The sequence below is a fragment of the Petaurus breviceps genome, unplaced genomic scaffold, assembly GCF_028583685.1.
Source record: "Petaurus breviceps papuanus isolate PSGF00001 unplaced genomic scaffold, PetGlider_PUasm1.0 221, whole genome shotgun sequence".
Taxonomy (NCBI): Eukaryota; Metazoa; Chordata; class Mammalia; order Diprotodontia; family Petauridae; genus Petaurus; species Petaurus breviceps.
In genome coordinates, this window is record NW_027185877.1 from 7,631,654 (window position 1) to 7,651,277 (window position 19,624).

General features: G+C 36.3%; 1 protein-coding gene across 7 annotated transcripts in view; it reads left to right on the top strand.

Annotated features, from left to right (window-relative positions):
• Positions 1–19,624, top strand: part of OSBPL8 (oxysterol binding protein like 8) — a 206,571-nt gene that overhangs the window by 139,028 nt on the left and 47,919 nt on the right. For all 7 annotated transcript variants that reach the window (XM_069094816.1, XM_069094813.1, XM_069094814.1 and 4 more), the window contains 4 exons: positions 1,722–1,792; positions 6,970–7,047; positions 14,890–14,991; positions 17,060–17,263. In XM_069094816.1, coding sequence (XP_068950917.1) covers positions 1,722–1,792; positions 6,970–7,047; positions 14,890–14,991; positions 17,060–17,263 — 455 coding nt within the window. The remainder of the gene's footprint in view (positions 1–1,721; positions 1,793–6,969; positions 7,048–14,889; positions 14,992–17,059; positions 17,264–19,624) is intronic.

Consider the following 19,624-nt stretch of genomic DNA (forward strand, 5'->3'; position numbering starts at 1 on the left):
GGAGATTAGTTCACAGCTCCACCAATAATGCATTAGTGTCCCAGTTTCCCCATATCCCCTCCAACATCAGCATTTTCCTTTTTTGTCATATTAGCCACTCTTAGGTGTGAGGTAGTACCTAGAGTTGTTTTAATTTGCATTTCTTTGATCAGTGGTGATTTAGAGCATTTTTTAATATGACTATAGATAGCTTTGATTTCTTTATATCCTTTGACCATTTATCAATTAGGGAATGACATATATATATATATATATATATATGTATACACACATATTTTAATTTTCATTTATATATTTATTTATTTTGCTTTTTGGAGGGCAGTTGGGGTTGAGTGACTTGCCAAAGTCACATGGCTAGTGTCAAGTGTCTGAGGCTGCATTTGAACTCAGGTCCTGACTCCCAGGGCTGGTGCTCTATTAACTGCGCCACGTAGCTGCCCCTAATGACTTAAATTTTTGTAAATTTGACTCAGTTTTCTATATATTTGAGAAATGAGACCTTTATCAGAGATAATTATTGCAAAATTTCTTCTGCAGTTTCCTGCTTTCCTTGTAATTTTGGTTGCATTGGTTTTGTTTTTGCAAAACTTTTAAATTTTATATAACCAAAATTATTTTAGATATTGTAATGCTCTCTATATCTTCTTGGGTCCTAAATTCTTCCTTTATCCATAATCTGACAGATTCCTGTGCTCTCTTAATTTGCTTATGGTATCACCCTTTATATGTAACTCATGTACCCATTTTGGCCTGATCTTGATATACTATGTGAAATGTTGGTCTATACCTAGTTTCTGCCATATTGTTTTCTAGTTTTCCCAGCAGTTTCTGTCAAATAATGAGTTTTTGTTCCAAAAACTTGGATCTTTGGATTTATCATATATTACACTACTGTGGTCATTTCTTATAGTAATTTGCACCTAATCTATTCCACTGATCCACCACTCTGTTTCTTTAGCCAGTACCAGATTGTTTTGATGATTACTGCTTTATAATATAATTTGAGATCTGATATGGCTAGACTACCTTTCTTTCACATTTTTTTTCATTGATTCCCTTGATATCCTTGAACTTTTGTTCTTACAGAAGAGTTTTGTTATTATTTTTTCTAGTTCTATAAAATAATTTTTGATAATTTGATTGGTATGGCACTGAGTAAGTAGATTAGATAGAACTTGGTAATTGTTTTCTTAGGCAATGACTTTTTATTTACTGTATATTAAATGATTTTATGAAGATTGCTCATTTTAAAAAATATACAAATACTTATCTAAATGTACTGAAAGCCTTGTCATGTGAATTTACTCAAAGCATGAGAAGCAGCATGGTGCAGTAAAGAGAGAGGTCTGGTGCTAAAGTCAGGAAGCCTTAGTTCAGGTCCTGTTTCTGACACACGTATGACCATGGTCAGGTAGCTTAAATTCTTTGTGCTTCTGGTAGCTCCTTAAGAGTATAGTTACAGGGGCAGCCAGGTAGCACAGCAAGTAAGAGCATAGGCCCCAGTGTCGGGATGACCTGGGGATTGAATCCGGGCTCAGACACTTAGCACCCACCCAGAAAGACCTGGCCGTGTAACCTTGAGCAAGTTAACTTAACCCCAATTGCTTTAAAAAAAAAAAAGTATAAGTTACAGAGTTAATCTGGACTAAAAATAAAGATGAAAAAAACTCATAAAAATAAGTCAATATAATAATAATAATAACAAAAATTTTCTTTTTAAGGTTTTGAAAGAGGAAAGGATGATCTGTCTCAAAATAGAGAAGAGACATCACATTCTATGTCAAAAAGCAAGGTAAGTTTTCTGTTGTCCCTAATAGTATTGTTATGATATAATTATTTTGCATATTCAAGATGACAGCAGTAATATCTATGTCAGTAGCCATCTGGTATTAATATAGATATGTATCAATTGGCACGATTTGGTTTGTGACATTAAAAAAGAATCATACCATAATATCTTTCCCAAATGTCCATTACATCATTCCAGATCATATGAAGAGGATGTAGTCTCCTGAAGCAGCAGTACATTTTACTTTTTGAATAGTTCTAATTGTTAGGAAGCCTTTTTCTGACATAATCTCATCTCTGCAACTTCCACCAGTTTCTTCAAACCTTTACCTCTCTGACAAACCAGGACAAGTCTAATCTTTGTTCTTTGATGGACCTTCATGTACTTAAAGATAACTGTCATGTCTTAGCTGCAAGCTAGATTCCTTTTCCTTTAGTCAGTATTTGTTTGTCATGGTTTATAAAAACCCTTACTGTTCCAGCTACCATCTGGATGCTCTCCTAGACTTCATGTTCTCCAGAAACTCATCATCCTGCAAGATTAAATCAGTTGAAACTCACACCTCCACCTCATACTGCTCTTGTGGCCTCTTCCTTTTGATCATTGAAGGTAGAGGGTGAACATCAGAGAAATTCTCCCTGATTTTTTTTATAATTTAAGGAGGGTGCCCAGCACAGTCATTTCATTATTTTCCATCTCAGCTGCAGGATTTCATTATGCCCTCTATGCTGGGTATTCCCCTCTTCACTGTTCTTCCCCCCTCCCATTGCTTTTCAGCTTCTTTTTGTATGAAATTCACCTTCACCATTAGATTGTAAGTTCCTTGAAGGCAAAAACTGCCTTTTTACCTTTTATCCCCAGTGTTTGTGCCTGGCACAAACTAGGTGCTTAATAAATGTTTATTGTCCATTGACTTGCTTTAGTGCCTTCCTAAACCATGCCACATAGAACTGGAGATAAAAAATATAAGCATGGATGGACCAGGGCAAAATCTCTCCCTTAGCAGGACTATTATTTCCCTTTTTTCTGACTGCCATTCTTCTATTAAGGCAGCCTGGGTCGTTTTTTTTAAACTGTCGTGTTGTATACCCTGTTCAACCTTTTTGAGTTTGTAGTTCACCAAAATCCCTAGGTCTTTTCCAGATGGACTGCTGACTAGTTACTTCCCTCCTGTCTTATGCTTGAGAAAGTGATTTTTAACTCACTTGTAGAATTTATTTCTGTTGAGATCTTTTTGTTAGCTACCTCAGTTTTCTTTAAAAATCCAGCTAAAAAACCTTCATCTTGCCTTAGACATTTTGTCAGGGTGGTTATGAAAGTCAGGGTATACAGTGTTTGTGGCATTCCCCTGATTTTCCACTGTAGTAATGCAGTTAGAAAAAAAAATTAAATTTGTCTGGTATAACCTGCTGTTGATGAAGTAGTGCTTGCCACAACCATATGGGGTCATACCCCACAGCTGAAGAAGTTCTGAAGGGGTCATGAGTGGAAAAAGTTTAAGAAGCCCTGGTCTAGATGTTCATAAACCATTCCTTTAGCAATTCCAGAATTAAATTCAAGTTAGACTACTTAGTTGATTGTTTTATAATTTCATATTTCCATTTTTGAAAATCAAGAACTCATGTATGTGTCTCCAATTATATCTTTTTTTTAATTGTTTTTTTTTCTTTCTCTTGGTTTTTCTCATTTGTTATAATTCTTCTATGCAACATTTCTAATGTGAAAATGTGTTTAATAGAAATGTATCTGTAGATCCCATATCAGATTGCATTTCGTCTTGGGGAGAAGGAGAAAGGAGGAGGAGAAAATTTAAAATTTATGGAAGTGAATGTTGGGAACTAGAAATAAACAATTTAATAAAAAGAAAAAAAAAAGAAATGAACAGCATGGTTTCCAAAAAATCTAGGAAAGGGGCAGCTAGGTGGCTCAGTGAGTAGAGCACTGGCCCTGGAGTCAGGAGGACCTGAGCTCAAATCCGGCCTCAGACACTTGACACAAAAAACTAGCCATGTGACCTTGGGCAAGTCACCCAACCCCAATTGCCCTCCAAAAAGCAAAAAACAAATCTAGGAAGACCTATGTGAATTGATACACTGTGAAGGAGAAATGTCAAGCAGGATTGTTTTAGAAACCTAGGAAGACTAATATGAACTGTCACAAATAAAGTGAGCTGAACCAGGAGAATATTGTGAAATGTAACAGTAGTATTTGAAAGATTATCAACTTCGAAAGACGAAAGACGTAATTACTCTAATCAAGACAATGATCCAAGATAATGCCAACTACCTCCAGAGAAAGAACTGATGATCCAATTATATCTTATCTTATTCTCCATTATTTCTCAAAGTTCATGCTAGTTACTGAGCCAGTCATATGTACTTGTTCTGTTAATACCTTGGGATATAGTTTGTTAGGATTTGGTGACATGAACTCTTTTAGGGTAGCCTGTAGTTCTTACTGTCTCTTCACTTATCTTCATCTTCAATTCCTTATTATTTTTTGTTTTATATAGTTTACAATTTGAATATAATTTTTTTTGGTAGAAAAGCTAGAAACAAATAAGAATTGAATAGTTGTACCTTCTCTGTGTTGTCCATTTTTGTCTTTTCATATGCTCCAAGGAGTGGTCCCATCCCTACCTTGATCTTTATTTTGCCTTCAATATGCCTTAAAAGTTCTGTCCACATGGAGGATGTCCCAAAAGTCTTAGCATAGTTTAAAGTGAAGGCTTTTAGGACATCTTGTATTTTCCTTTGCTTTTTGTTGTAATTCTTGGCTCATGTACCTGACATTATTCTCATACAACTATATATATATATATATATATATATATATATATATATATATATATATATATCTCATACAGTGGATAGAGAAACCAGAGTTCAAATCTAGCCTAACCAGGGGCAAGTCACTTAATCCTGTTTGCTTCAGTTCCTATCTGTAAAATGAGCTAGAGGAGGAGATAGCAAACCACTTCAGTATCTTTGCCAAGAAACCCCCAATGGTGTCACAGAGAGTCGGATGTGACTGAAACAACTCAACAACACCAGTTTTGTTTTTTTTTTGCCTTTTTTGGGGGAGGGCAATTGGGGTTAAGTGACTTGCCCAAGGTCACACGGCTAAACAACACCAACTTTTAATATAAAAGTCTTATATAAGAAATATAATATAATATAAAAGTCTTATAAAAGCATAACAATCCAAAATAATTTCATATAAGGAGAAACAGCTGAAATCAATACCGTATGTCACAATATTATAATCCATTATAGTTCAATAATTTATCACAATGGTTATCTTAATAGTAAAAAAATTTTATTAAATTCTTTTTTTTTTTAAGTGTATTTTATTTTATTTATTTTTTAAGCAATCGGGGTTAAGTAACTTTCTCAAGGTTACATGGCCAGGTGTTTCTGGTTGGGTGCTAAGTGTCTGAACCAGGATTCGATCCCCAGGTCATCCCGACACTGGAGCCGGTGCTCTTACTCGCTGTGCTACCTGGCCACCCCAATTGATTAAATTCTTATGTTGAATTGTTCTGTATCTTTGTTTTTAAAAGGTAGAGTTGTATGTAATTTACTTTAGAAGACTTTCCATTAAAAATTTAGCTTTTATTTCAGTGCTTAAATGATTAAGACAAAAAAGTTTTGAGTTTTGTTTTGTGGAACATGTCATTTCTCAGTGATATCAGGTCAGTGAATAAGTACTATAGAAAATCTTAGTACTCAATAACTTTTTTTTTCTTTCTTCAGAACCAATCAAGGATTGGGGGAGTGTGGGAAGCATGTTACTATTGTGTTGTCATTAACTGTCATGTGACAGTCCTCCAGTTTGCTAGTTCTTATCTACCAGAACTAATTAGCAATATCTGAAAGATGCTGGAATGTCATGAAAATCATTGAAACCCAAGCCTCTGGCTTCAGATAGTTATTTAGCTGTGTAACTCTGGATAAGCCACTTAATTTCTGTCTGCTTCAGTTTCTTCATCTGTAAAATGTGGATAATAATAGCACCTACATCCCAGGGTTGTTGTGAGGATCAAATAGGATAATAATTGTAAAGCACTTGTACAGTGACTGGCAGCACCTAATAAGTGCTATACAAATGTTAGCTGTCCTCCTCATCATCATTTAGAATTGTGTGTAGCAAAGGTCAATTTCCTAATCTACATATGTAGATTTTATTTGAGTCTGACCCACATACTGAGTAGATCTGAAGTATAAGTAGTTTTGACTTCTCTTTCTAAATGTACTATAGTAACATTCAAGTATACCTTCCTTTGGAGCTATGTGAATGATTTCTAAGCATTAATTAGTACTGTCTCCTTTTAGGTAACAGGTAACAGATTTGTTATTGCTAGTTTTTAAACTTTGACATACGTAAAACATATTTTGATTGGCTGATCGATTGATATCATCTAGATATCACCAGCTGCATGGTTAGACACTGTGCCAAGCTGTGAGGATACAAAGAAAGGCCCAATACAGCTAGTTGGAGCGAGGTTTTAGTAGGAACTCTCTACTTTTCCTCTTTCTAATGAAGCTCAAGGGTACATTAAAGAAGTGGAAAGAGTTGAATGTTTGGCAAGTTGTTTTTTAAGTACTATGGTTCTTGTGGACAAGCTGAATTGGGTGTCAGTGCCTTTGGGACACTCCATAGTGACTCCATGGAAACAGATTTAAAAAGCAAAGCAACATGAACATTTTGTTCAACCTTATCTTTATAAATGTTGGTGTAACTAATGAGTTTTAAGAGTTATAGAGTTACTCTGACAGCTTAACAGCTTGTCAGGATTGCTTTTATTCCTTGAAATGCTCGAATTTATTACATTTCTCTTCATTTGGAAAGTGAATACAGAAATATAAAATACAAAATACAAAAAATACAAAGTGAATACAGAAAATCCACAAAATGTGTTGTTTACTTTCATAACTTATCAAATGAGACTACTTGCTTGCAGTATGTTATGAATAATTGTTTAAAAACACATGTTGTACAAAAAAATAAGAATTTTTTCTTCCATGTGTACTTTGTGTATCATTGCATTAAATGGGAATAGTTTTGTTACTGTATTTAGCAATTATTTATTTTACGGTAAGTGTCTGTATGATCACAGAGCTCTGGATAGAGAGATTTCAATGAGTCTTACTCTTCTGTTCATTTTCTTGTAATTACAGTCCGAATCTAAACTTTATAATGGCTCAGAGAAGGACATTTCATCTTCAAGCAAGCTCACCAAAAAGGAATCTCTTAAGGTGAGCCAACTTTTAGCATAATTTTGTTTTATTGTCTAACAAACTTTTTATTGTCTAACAAAATTATCAAAAAGACCTTTCTAAGCTGCCTATGGGAATCCAGTTTGAGGCATCTTAACAGGCAATTGTTGATGTGAGATTGGAGCTCAAGAGAGAGATGAGGGCTGGATTTATAGCTCTGAGAATCATCTGCATAGAGAAGATAGGTGAAGCCATGAGTGCTAATCACCAAGCAAGATAGTATAGAAGGAAAAAGGAAGAGACTATAGCACAGAGGCTTAGGGCATACTTGTGCTTAGTGAATTTGACTTGCATGAAAATCCTACAGAGGGTAATGAGAAGTGGTCAGAGAGGAGGCGAACCAGAGAAAGCAGTATCACAAAAACCCAGAAAAGAGAGCATATCCAGAAGGAGGTAATCAACTGTATTGAAAACTACAGTGAAGACAAGAAAGATCAGGTTTGAGAAAAGGCACTCAGTAGACTTGGGAATTGAGATCAATGCTAACTTTAGAGAGGCTAGTTTTAGTTGAATGGTGAGGTAGGAAGCTAGATTGCAGAATGTTTGGAAGTAAATAACTCCTTGGTCTGGCCAGGGTAGGAAACACCACCTGCACCTGAAACTGAGTATGACAGATATGACAGATGCTCTGTGTGTGTGTGTGTGTCTGTGTGTGTGTATGTGTGTAAATATTCACCTTTCCAGTACAGTTTATGGAGCTTGCACTGTTAAGTGAACTGAGAGAGAGACAGAGAGAGACAATCCAGTATGACCAGTTTTAAAGACATAATTTATTGAGTTATGCAGCCAGTTAAAGGAAACTACTCTTACCCACCTGCTAGGAAAATGCAAGATGCCTCCATCTCAAGTGTTCAGGGCATGCTCCAAGCCTCATTACGTAAGCATTTATTATCTATCTCTCTCATTCCTCGTGTGTCTCCCTTCCCCACTGAACAATTAAAAAGAAATGAAAACCCTCATAACATGTATGCAAAATCCAACAAAACAAATCCATCTTGACCGTGTGCAAAAATGCATACTTCAATCTGCATTTTAAGTCTGTCCCCAATATGACAAGAGATGCCATCAAAACCCTTTCGATTACAAGACACCCGGCAAATGTATTCTTATCAGCTTTCATTAGGTATACTCTATGTATTCGAATTTGTCATCTTCATATTTTTTTTGCCCTTTTTTTGGGAGGGCAGTTGGGGTTAAGTGACTTGCCCAAGGTCACACGGCTAGTTTTTTGTATGTGTGTTAAGTGTCTCAGGCCGGATTTGAACTCAGGTCCTCCTGACTCCAGGGCCTGTGCTCTATTCACTGTGCCACCTAGCTGCTCCTTGTCATCCCCATATTGTAAGCTGTGGTCTAGAAATACAAATCCTCTTCTCAGTCACCACTTTCTTATCCTCTGCATCCCTTTCCTTCAAAGTCACAATGAGAAAAACACAACTTGTTTTACTATGAACTTCACCTTCTTACCTAAGACTTTATAATTGTTGACAGTACTTTTTAATATCCTTCTGGCATCAATACCCAACCAAACTGGGTATTTATCACCCATTTTGTTAAGTGTTGGAAAGTTCTCTGGCTTGAATACATGCCCAGGAAAGACAACAGATGTGTCTGCTCTTGTCAGATTGACAAATGACTGCTTCAGCTCATGGTCAAGGAATCACCAGCTACTTTACCCTTCTCTTTTTCCTCAGACTCTTATTGGGTTGTCTCCTGTAGCTTCCTAAATTGTCCTGCTTCTCTTTCAGCCAAGAAGTAGAATCTGGACCAGTCTGGATGGGAAGATTGTTCTTCATATTTTTCCTCAATTGCTCCAAAACAATGCCAAATTTCTCTTCCTCACAATCATCCTCTGACCTACTTAAGTGGTTCAAACTACAAGTCTCCTACACAGTTTCCTTCTCCTCATTTTGCCAAAGTCCTGCTCTATCTCCTAAAACTTTCTCCCACAAAAACAGGAAATAGAAAAACAACTTTGAAACTATGATTGCAAATCCTGATGATTGAATCTTCTCAATAGAAATGATAAGTTTGGAGGTGATAGAAATGATAATTTCTCTCTTGTATTTAATTACTAGTTATTGAATTAGGACCAAGGTTTTCTCCCTTTTCTACTTCCTCATTCAGAAATCAGCCCTTGTAGGTTACTCAGGTAGCCTTTTGAAGTGCAGGACTGATATCAAGAGGGAGAACTCAGATCTGTTTAGAAGGTAAAGTTAGGTGAACTGATGGATTCCAGCCCATTGTGTTTTACTCAGGCAGGTCTGGGGAAAAGTGGAGTCTCCCTTTTGTCAGACAGGTGATACGAATTTTCTTTGACCAAAACTGAGTGATCAGAATCATGTTTCCCAGACCTTCATGAGGATAGGTCCACCTCTGATAATCGTATTCATTCTCTCATTAATTGTTAACCAGTCAGAGTTGATTTATACCTTTAGGAACACCCACTCTTCCAAGGGCATATAAGCGTTCTGTGGGTTCCATTTGGTCTAAGAGAGATGACCCAATGACCATCCTTTTATTAATAATATGCTAGCATTATGAATAAAATGATTAACTACCCAGAAACCTTGTCTCTTGAATTTTTCATACTTCACAAAAGGAGCATAGGGAGTTCCATTTTGGATGTGGTGAATTTCATATGTTTATATGAAGTTCAAATGAAGATCCACAGCAAACAGTTAATGAGGTCAGCCTGGATCACAGGAGATTGATTAGGGGACTAAATAAATAGATTGATGAGATCATTAATGCAGAAAATACAGAGAAAGAAATTAAGGTGACCCAGTACAAAGTCTGGGGGATAGCTTTTAATACTGCAAAGGACAAGTAGGAGGGGTTGGTGTCAGAGAAGCCAAGGAAGAAGTTTCTAGGAGAAAGTGTTCTACAGAATGCTCAGGGTGAATAAGGATTGAGGAAAGGCAATCATTTGATTGAACAGTTGAGTTCATTGTTGACCTTGGTGAGAGCTGTTGATCAGATGCCACATTGCAAGGCATTGGAAATTGAGTGGGAGGTGAATGAGGTAAACTGCATCCTGGTACTACCTCTTTCTGCATCCTGATCTTATTCTTATCAGCCTAACTTCTCCCAGAGCACATTTCAAACCAGTGCATCCATCACTCCTTGAACCACTGCATCCTTTGGAATCCACATTCAGGTCTCTTGTTGACTGAATAAACTCTTTTCATCATCTAATTTCTTTTTTTTATAATTTTTTTTTTGGCGGGGTTAAGTGGGTTAAGTTGGGGTTAAGTGACTTGCCCAAAGTCACACGGCTAGTTTTTGTGTTAAGTGTCTGAGGCCAGATTTGAACTAAGGTCCTCCTTACTCCAGGGCCGGTGCTCTATTCACTGCATCATCTAATTTCTTAATCACTATTCCTTGTTTTAGTGGAACCAAGAATTCCCCTGAATAAAACACATTCTCTTCCCACAGTCTCCATTGTGGAGGACTCAAATCATTCTGTTGTCTTACTGTAGGGCCACGTGGAGAGATAGGTTTATTCCTTGCTTCATACTGCCATTCCTCTACCTGCATTTCTCAATATTTCTTCTTTCGAAATGCATGCATTTCATTTACGCTCCCTTCAACTCCTCTTTGGTGCTGTTATCTGCCAACCTCTATGTTATTTTCCCAGATTTTCAGTCATTTAATCATCTAGCTTACGATCTTCCTGTCTGTGATCTGTACCCTTGTCTCATTCTATATCATGTTATATACTTTATACTCTAATCAAACTGAACTGCTCCCTTAAGTTCCATGCACACAGTCCCTACTTTCCCTTAACCATGTATTTGTTCAGCTGTTGCTTTTGGAAGGTACATACTCTCCATATTTTTCCACTATCCTTATTTTCTCTTGTTGAATTCTTCAGGACTCAGTTTAAATACTACCTCCTCCATAGTATCTTACTTGATTTTATCATTTATATATTTATGCATTATTCATTCATTTACTTACAATAAACAAGCACTTATTTTCTATCATACTCTTTACCCCTGCTGGAGGAGGAAGGGAAAAAAAGCCCTTCCCTCCACCCCCCCAAAAAAAACACCTTTGTAATGAATGTGCATAGTTAAGCAAAATAAATTCCAATATTGGCCATGTCAAAAATATGGGAAAAAAATGTCTTATTTTGCATATTTAACCTGTCACTTCTCTGTGAGGAAGTGGATAGCATTCTTTCCCCTCAGGCTTCTGAAAGCATGATTTATCAGTGTTCTTAATTCTTCCAAAGTCTTTTATTTTTAGTGTCATTTTTTGCTGTATGAACTGTTCCTTTCATTCTACTCACTCCCCTCTGGTTTAGTTCACACATTTTTGAGGTTTTTATGAAACCATTGTCTTCACCACTCCTTATAATACAGGAACATTCCATTGTGCTCATGTACCATGTCCTGTTTACCATTCCCCAACTGATGGGTAAGAAAGTATCTTCTGCTCTTAAAACGTTTCTCTTTTATAGATATTATTGATATCTTGTTTTCTCCACTAGATTCCAGACCTAGCACTCTATTCACTGTGCCACCTAGCTACTGCTCCTAGATTATAAGCCCCTTAAAAACAAAAGCCTTGGCTTCTTGCTATCAGTCTTTCCTAACACACAGAACTTCACACACACAAGACCACTAAACTTTTTTAAAGTTGGGATTAAAACAATTGTAGAGGATGGACTGGACTAGAGAGTGACTTGAGGCAGAAAGCCCACCAAGAAGGCTCTCGTAATCTAAGGCAGGAGGTAATGAGGGGAGGCTCCCAGGAGGGGCATTGTAAGGTAGAACCAACAAGACTGAACAACAGATTGGATATGGGTGGTGATGAACGCTGAGGATAACACTTAAGTTGTGAGCCTGGGTTGGTTGGTGGTCTTGAGATTAGTAAGAAGGGGGAATATTGTGTAAAGACACAGTGTAGTGTTCTCTATGTGAATTTGGTCCAAACATGTTGAAAAAAAAATCTGAAATTAACAAAGTAACTAAAATGTTCATACCCTTTCACCTAAAAATCCCAGTGCTAGGTGCATATCCCAAGAATGTGAGTGGTAAAAAGAAAATCCTTATATTACCAATGGACAGTGCTCTACTGTATTTGTGGCAGCTCCTTTTGTAGTAGCAAAGTAAATGTACAGTAATTGGGAAATGGTTAAGTAAGTTGTGTTACATGACTGTAATGGAATATTCCTGTGCTATAAGAAACAATGAATATGCTAAAATACAGAGAAGCATGAAAAAACATAAACTGATAAAAGCAGACCAGGAAAAGTGTACACATTGACTACGATAAAATGAAATGCTGAAAGAACAACAAAAACACCATAATTAAAACTGAATGCTTTGCAAATTGGTCCCACAAAAAAGCTATGAGGAAGCACCTTCTGCCTTTTTTTGCAGAGGTAGGGGGTGTGTAGGTATGTAACACTGCATATAATATCATATTTTGTTTTGTTGATGGTTTTGTTAGTTTTGTTGAAGTTCTTGTTTTTCATTGTTGTAAATAGTGAGGTCACAGAGCAAGGAGGGATGAGAGACAGTTATATTGGAAAATGCTGGTAATGTAAAATCAGAAGATATCAGTAGAATTTTATTTTTTAGATGAAGTTTTCCCCCAATTCTGTTTTTAAGTGCCTTTTTAAAAAAGGAAGATAAAAGAGTACAGTTTTCCTTGAAAAATCTTTTAGTCAAGACAACAATCATACCACTTTTAATTTTTTAATGTACAATACTTTTTGTAATCAAGAAAAGTTTTTTTTTTTGGGGCGGCCAGGTAGCACAGTGAGTAAGAGCATGGGCTCCAGTGTTGAGAAGACCTGGAGATCAAATCCCAGGCTCAGACACTTAGCACCCACCCAGAAACACCTGGCTGTGTAACCTTGAGCAAGTTACTTAACCCCAATTGCTTAGGGGCGTCCAGGTGGCTCAGGGAGTAAGAGCACCGGCTCAGTGTCGGGATGACCTGGATCAAGTCCGGGCTCAGATACTCAGCACCACACCCAGAAATAATAACTGGCCGTGTAACCTTGAGCAAGTTACTTAACCCCGATTGCTTAAAAAAAAAAAAAGAAAAGTTTTTTTTTAGAAATAGCACATTTATACATACTTTAAGATTGTTAAGTAATGAGCATTACCATTTTTAAATGTAATTTTTTTGTTATTGTTCACAGGAATATTATCCAGTTTAATACTTAGGAGGTCCTAAAAGTTTTGGTGCAGTTTTAAGTATTAGTAACTTAAAATGTATGGTAGACTTAAATCTTCTATGGTAGAATTTACTGGACCGGGGAGAGATGAAACAAAGAGAACAGCCAGAAGGCTTTTGCAATAGTCCAGGTATGAGGTAATGAGGAGAGTCTTCTGGGAGAGATGTTGTGAGAAGGAGTCAAAAAGACTGGTAACAGATTCAATACATTGGTAGAAATAGAGTGAAGAATTGAGGATGGCATCAAAGTTGTGAGCTTGGGTGAACTAGGAGAATGGCGGTGGCGTTGATAATAAGGAAGCTAGAAAGAGGGGAAGATCATGGAAAGGACTCTATTCAGCTGTCAAAGCGCACTTCTTAAAGTACAGGTCTAACCACGTCATCCTTTTTCAGTAAACTGCTGAAAACTTACTGGTCACAGCTATCTCCTTCAACATTAAGTATTCACCTTTTTGTATAGTAGATTTAAATTCAGTAGAAAGTAGACTTGCAGACTTAACTCAGTAAAACAGCAGAGTTGTGACAAAACTTTGACAAAGGTAGTAAAAATAATTTAATTTTTTACAAACCTTCTGTTTAGTCCATTTAACACTCTTATACAGTAGCCTACTACTGTAATTTATTACAAATTGACCTCATAAATGAGAGTAGGCTGATTTTATTTTATTTGCTTTTTGGAGGGGGGAGGGCAGGGCAATTGGGGGTAAGTGACTTGCCCAAGGTCACACGGCTAGTAAGTGTTAGGTGTCTGAGGCCAGATTTGAACTCAGGTCCTCCTGACTCCAGGGCCAGTGCTCTATTCACTGTGCCACCTAGCCACCCCTAGTAGGCTGACTTTTAAAAGCAGTCTGTGCATGCAAAATTTTAAAATAGCATGTTGTTGGTATACTTCTTTAGGTTTACAAAGATCATTTTGTTGAGCTTTGCTGTTGGAAATTTTTTTCTGTTTTGGTAAATTTATTGTAGCCAAAAGATTAAATAGGAAAGGAATTGAAAGATTATGTTAATATTTCATTGACAGATTACCTAATAAGTGACTTATTTATGAAGGTAAAACCTTGGTGATTTGTTAAATGAATAAAATAATAAATATAATCATGCCAAGATTGTATTTACTTTGTTCTTTTACTTTTAATAGGCAATATTGGCTTTTCTTAGGATAGTGCACTGAACTATAGGCTCATGGAGGGTAGGTTTTGAATTTCTTTTTTGGAGGGGGAAAGGCAAGGCAGTTAGGATTAAGTAACTTACCCAAGGTCATATAGCTATTAAGTGTGTCAAGTGTCTGAGGTCGGATATGAACTCAGGTCCTCCTGATTCCAGGGCCAGTGCTGTAATCACTGTGCCACCTAGCTGCCCCTACATAGGTTTTTAATTTTACTTCTGATTTCTTCTAATCATATGGCTTTGAGTGACTTAATCTCTTTGGGAGTCAGTTATTTTGTCTGTAAAATAAAGGTAGTTGAAAAATCTCTTCTAATTCTGAAAGTTCCATGGGTCTATGATACAATGATTATAGATGTTTGAGAATTTTTCATTCCATATTTTACATATATGTCTTTTTTCAGTTTTGCTCATTTTCATAAAATTATCATATACTTATTTTATATTCTTTATTTAAAACAGGTACAAAAGAAAAATTATCGAGAAGAAAAGAAGAGAGCCACAAAAGAATTACTCAGTACAATCACAGACCCTTCAGTTATTGTTATGGCTGATTGGCTGAAGGTCAGAGTTTGTGCTGAACCTAGAATTTTATGTTGCTTGATGTTTATTTTCTAGAATCAAAAAAACCCATAAGATGGTATAGAAAACAACTCTTGGACTGCTTATTTTCTACTAGTAGAAGAGCTTTTAATTGCATTCCAGAGGGTCCATATTCTAATCTTAATGGGAAGCAAGAAACTTAATGTTTAATGATTTGACACAATAGGAATTAAATATGCATAGGAATTAATTGAAAAGTGGTTTGGGTATATGTGAAATTTGTGAATTTGTGAACAGCATTTTTTATAAAAGGATGGTTTAAATTTAACATTTGGTGAAAAATTAACAATATAATAGCTAACATAATGTTCTGTATGTTTTGGAAAGTTCTTTGCAAATACTAGATCATTTGTTCTTCACAACAAACTTGGAAGATAGGTACTATGATTATTTTCTCCATTTTATAGATAAAGAAATTGATTCTGGAGAAATTAAGTGACTTTGCCCATGGTCACTGAGCTAATTAAGTATCTTAAGCATCATTTGAACTCAAGTCTCAGAATCACAGGATCATACAGCTTGAAGGAACCTCAAAGGTCATTTAATCTGACCAATACATAAAAGAGAAATCCCTCTACAATATACCTAGCAAATGGTCGTACATTGCTTGAATATGCCCTAGTGAGAAGGCTACCTTCCTTCCAAGGCATTCCACTTTTGGGTAGCTCAAAATTGTTAGTAAATTTCTTCCTTGTATCTCTCCCGACTCTAAATCTAATGCATTCCCTGATCTTCCAGTATACAGTTATCATCATTCGTTCAGAGGAGAAGGCACAGATAATTTAAAAATTGTAATCCAGAAGTCAGCAGTACTTTGTTTCTGATCTTTCCCTTTATTCTTTTTCTCCATCACTTTTCTCTGATTGTCATGGACTCTCTATGTAGGGTGTGGGAGTAGAGTTCAGTAAGATCCAGTTCTAACTTTGAGGAGAGTCTTGGAAGACCCTGAGGTGCCCAGGATCCATTTCCCAGAAATCAGCCCTTTCTATCACTTTTCCCATTAGATTCTGAGAACTCTACCTCCAAACTCTCCCAGAGAATACTGACTACTTCAGCTTCAGTAAGCCTTGATCTTAATTAGATTTATTTTGGATGATTAAGAATTGAGCTGTCCACTCAGCTCAGAGAGCATCGCAATGTAAACCTTTCATTTGCTGTAGACCATTGCCTGTCTTACTGACCTAGCTTTGCTTGTTGCTCTCTGACCTATATACCACAAGGATTCTCATTCTGCTTATGTATCTCTTGCCTCTTAACTCTTCTGGCTCTAATTTTCTAGCTCTAAACTTTGACCTGCATTTACCAATCATTTCCTTTATTCTTCACTAGTCATTTACTCTAGGTCTTCCTGCCATCAGTAGAGATGCAACCCCTTTCTTCTCTGGAGAACTTAATATATTCCTCATCTCATCCATTCTCTCAGCTTCTCTTGCATGTGTTTGCAGTCTGTCTGAAATACATACTCCTCTAACATTGGCTCAGATGCTTCCTGCCTCAGTATAGATCCTTATATTGACTTACTTGTGGAAGAAAATAGGAGTAAACCGTAGATTAACATGGATAGAGGTAATTGAGAATTGAATGTAAATAAAAAACAAAGGTCATATTCTTACTTTGAGTTATAAAGAACTTGATTACCTTGCACTCAAGTTCGTTGCCTCCTTGAGCCAGGAAAAAATAGTATTTCTATGAATTGGTAGGAAAAATAATTATTATTGAATGTATTTAATCCTGTTCCCATAGTACTGAACCCTTGAGCGTGTACATCCGATGAGGATAGAGAAAGATTCTAGTTTAACTTCGGGTTTTAAAATTTAACTTGAGTATAAACCCTTGGGCACTAAATACCTGTCACTGCTGAGGAGCCGAGTACTTAGAGAACTGAATTGTTGCTCTTGTTGTTGAATTGCAAGAATTAAATTTTAAAACGTTAACATTGTCTCTAACTCGTATCCAACGTTTTTCATGAAATGAGAAGTTTGTTTTTCTACAAATTTGCTTTTTACATTTTACATTTGTTTTTCCACAGATTCGTGGTACACTTAAGAGTTGGACCAAGCTTTGGTGTGTGTTGAAACCTGGAGTGTTGCTGATTTATAAAACCCAAAAAAATGGTCAGTGGGTGGGAACAGTGCTTCTGAATGCCTGTGAACTTATTGAGCGGCCATCCAAAAAGGATGGCTTTTGTTTCAAACTTTTCCATCCTTTGGAACAGTCCATTTGGGCAGTGAAGGTAAGAATGAAGTTGATAACTACATAAAAGGTAGGAATTAAAACTCTCAAGAATAGTGCTGAGTATAAATCAGTATGTAAAATATATTTAATGATTATTTTGCTGTTATAACTTCCAATTTCCTGTTTCTCTGCTTTTATATATGCATTCTTTCTCATTGGAAATATTCCTCATGGCTTTCCAATATGGTTTCTTCAATCTGCCTCAAGGTCTAAATTGAAATTCATCCAGAAATTGTTTTCATGTATTCCACATCCCTCCTTTAATTTTTCTTTTATGTGTATAGATTTACTATATTAGTTTGTGAGTGTGTTGCTATATAATATTGTTATTTTATTTTTGATTATGAGCTTTAAGTAGATTGTGAAGTGAAGGATAAGAGCCTTTGGATACTTCTCTACTCTACCTTTCTTCTCCCTTCCATCCCCACCGGTGCCTGGCATTCTATAAACATTAGGCATTCAATAACTACATGATCAAAAATTGAATTTATTTACATTATTCAAATTTTTTTGTCCTGGGCCTATGATTTTATTGATATAAGGAACTTTGAATGAGGAAATGTTTTCTACTAATTTTTTAATAATATAACCCTTCTTCAGTTTATAGTGTCAGTAAGTCACCTGGGGCTCTGAGCATTTAGATGATTTACACAGGGTCACATGGCCAATGTGGATCAGAAATGAGACTTAAACCTAGGGTTTCTTAATTGACTTTCAAGACTGGCTGTTTTTCAGCCTTGCTACCTCTTGTTACCAAAATATTTTTATGAAAATTATTGGCATTTGAACTAAAAGTACCATCAGGAACAGTCTCAACTACTTCACTGCCCATGTAAGGAAGTTAAATTTTCTAGTAACACAAGGGGCTTAGGTCCTTTAAAGCAAATGAGCTCGTCATCTTATAATTAGGGATAATTGGGGCTAACTCTATTTAGACAGCTTTGTATTATTATATGCTTTTATCATGCCAGTCGACTGAAGAATTCCAGTTAGGAAACAACTGCTCTAATCCTCTCATTTCGTAAATTTGGAAGCTGAAATACCATGGACATGAAATGACTTGCCAAAGTCATACATATGATAAGCAGTGGAGCTGGAACTCAAGTCGTCTTCTCTTGTGATAGGTGTAGTACAGCTGAGAATGGAAATTCTGTAACCTTTTTTTTATCTAGCATGGTGTAATAGCAATAGCAAATTTCTAGGAATGTGGAGTTTATAATATTGTTCTCACTTTTGAGATGAATGTTTTTTCTAACAAAATTGCACCTTTGAGAGTCATATATTGTATGTTTCTGATGTAAAGAAAAACTGTATATGATCTTTGATGGTTTTTTACATACAGCATCTTCTTTCCCTCCCATATCCATTCACTGTTCAAGTCTTGTTCTTTTTTTACCTTTGAAACATTTCTAGACTCACAGTCTTGATCCTAATTCAGCCATTCATCATTTGCTATCTGATACTCTTGTAATAACCTTCTAATTAGTCTCTCTGGGCCTTTTTCTTACCAATCCTATACCCAGGTGCCAGAATAATATTACCTAAAACATAGATCAAGCCATGCCACTTCTATACTCAAATCATAAATGTGTAAGAGGAAAAAAATACAAAGCCCTCACCCTGCTATTAAATCCCTAGTTCTTTTCATCTACCTCTCTGGTTTTATTTCAGAGTTCTTCATGAATCTTCTGTCTGAGACTAGCCTACTAGATACTAGACTCCATCTTTATGCATCTTTGTCTTTTCTTGGATAGTACCCTTTGTCTGGATTGTTCTGCCTTTTTACCCTTTACCTTTTAGAATCCCTGGTTTCTTCTGAAGAACAGCTCTTCCTGACTACCTCTGCATGGCACTCTACCCAGCCTCCTACCTAGATATTAAACTGTGTCCCTCCTGTTTGTATTTATTTGTTATTTACTTAGAAATGTGTAATATCCTTCCTGAAGAATGTAAGCCCCTTAGAAGAAAGGCGGGGGAGGAAAGAAGAGGGGCTGTTCACAGGGACTAGCCCAATGCCCAGCACATAAGCACTTAATAAATACTTGTTGAATTGGATCTTGAACTAGAATACTATTTAGTAATTACAATAACTTGTAATAATTGATGGCTTTTTTCTACCACTTACACAGTGCCTGTCACATGATAGGCACTTAAATGCTTATTGACTAATTGACTGGCTGCCTTTTGTCATTTTTGGTAAGGCAGCTAAAGTTCTCAAATACATATCTGTTATGGGGTTGCCAGGGAAAAAGAGGCAGGAAGGAGGGGTAAATTTCTGCCTTTTAGACACTATTACAAAACTTGAAACTAACTGTTAAAGCATTATAAAGTCAGTGGTTTGGGTCATAAAGGCAGAACT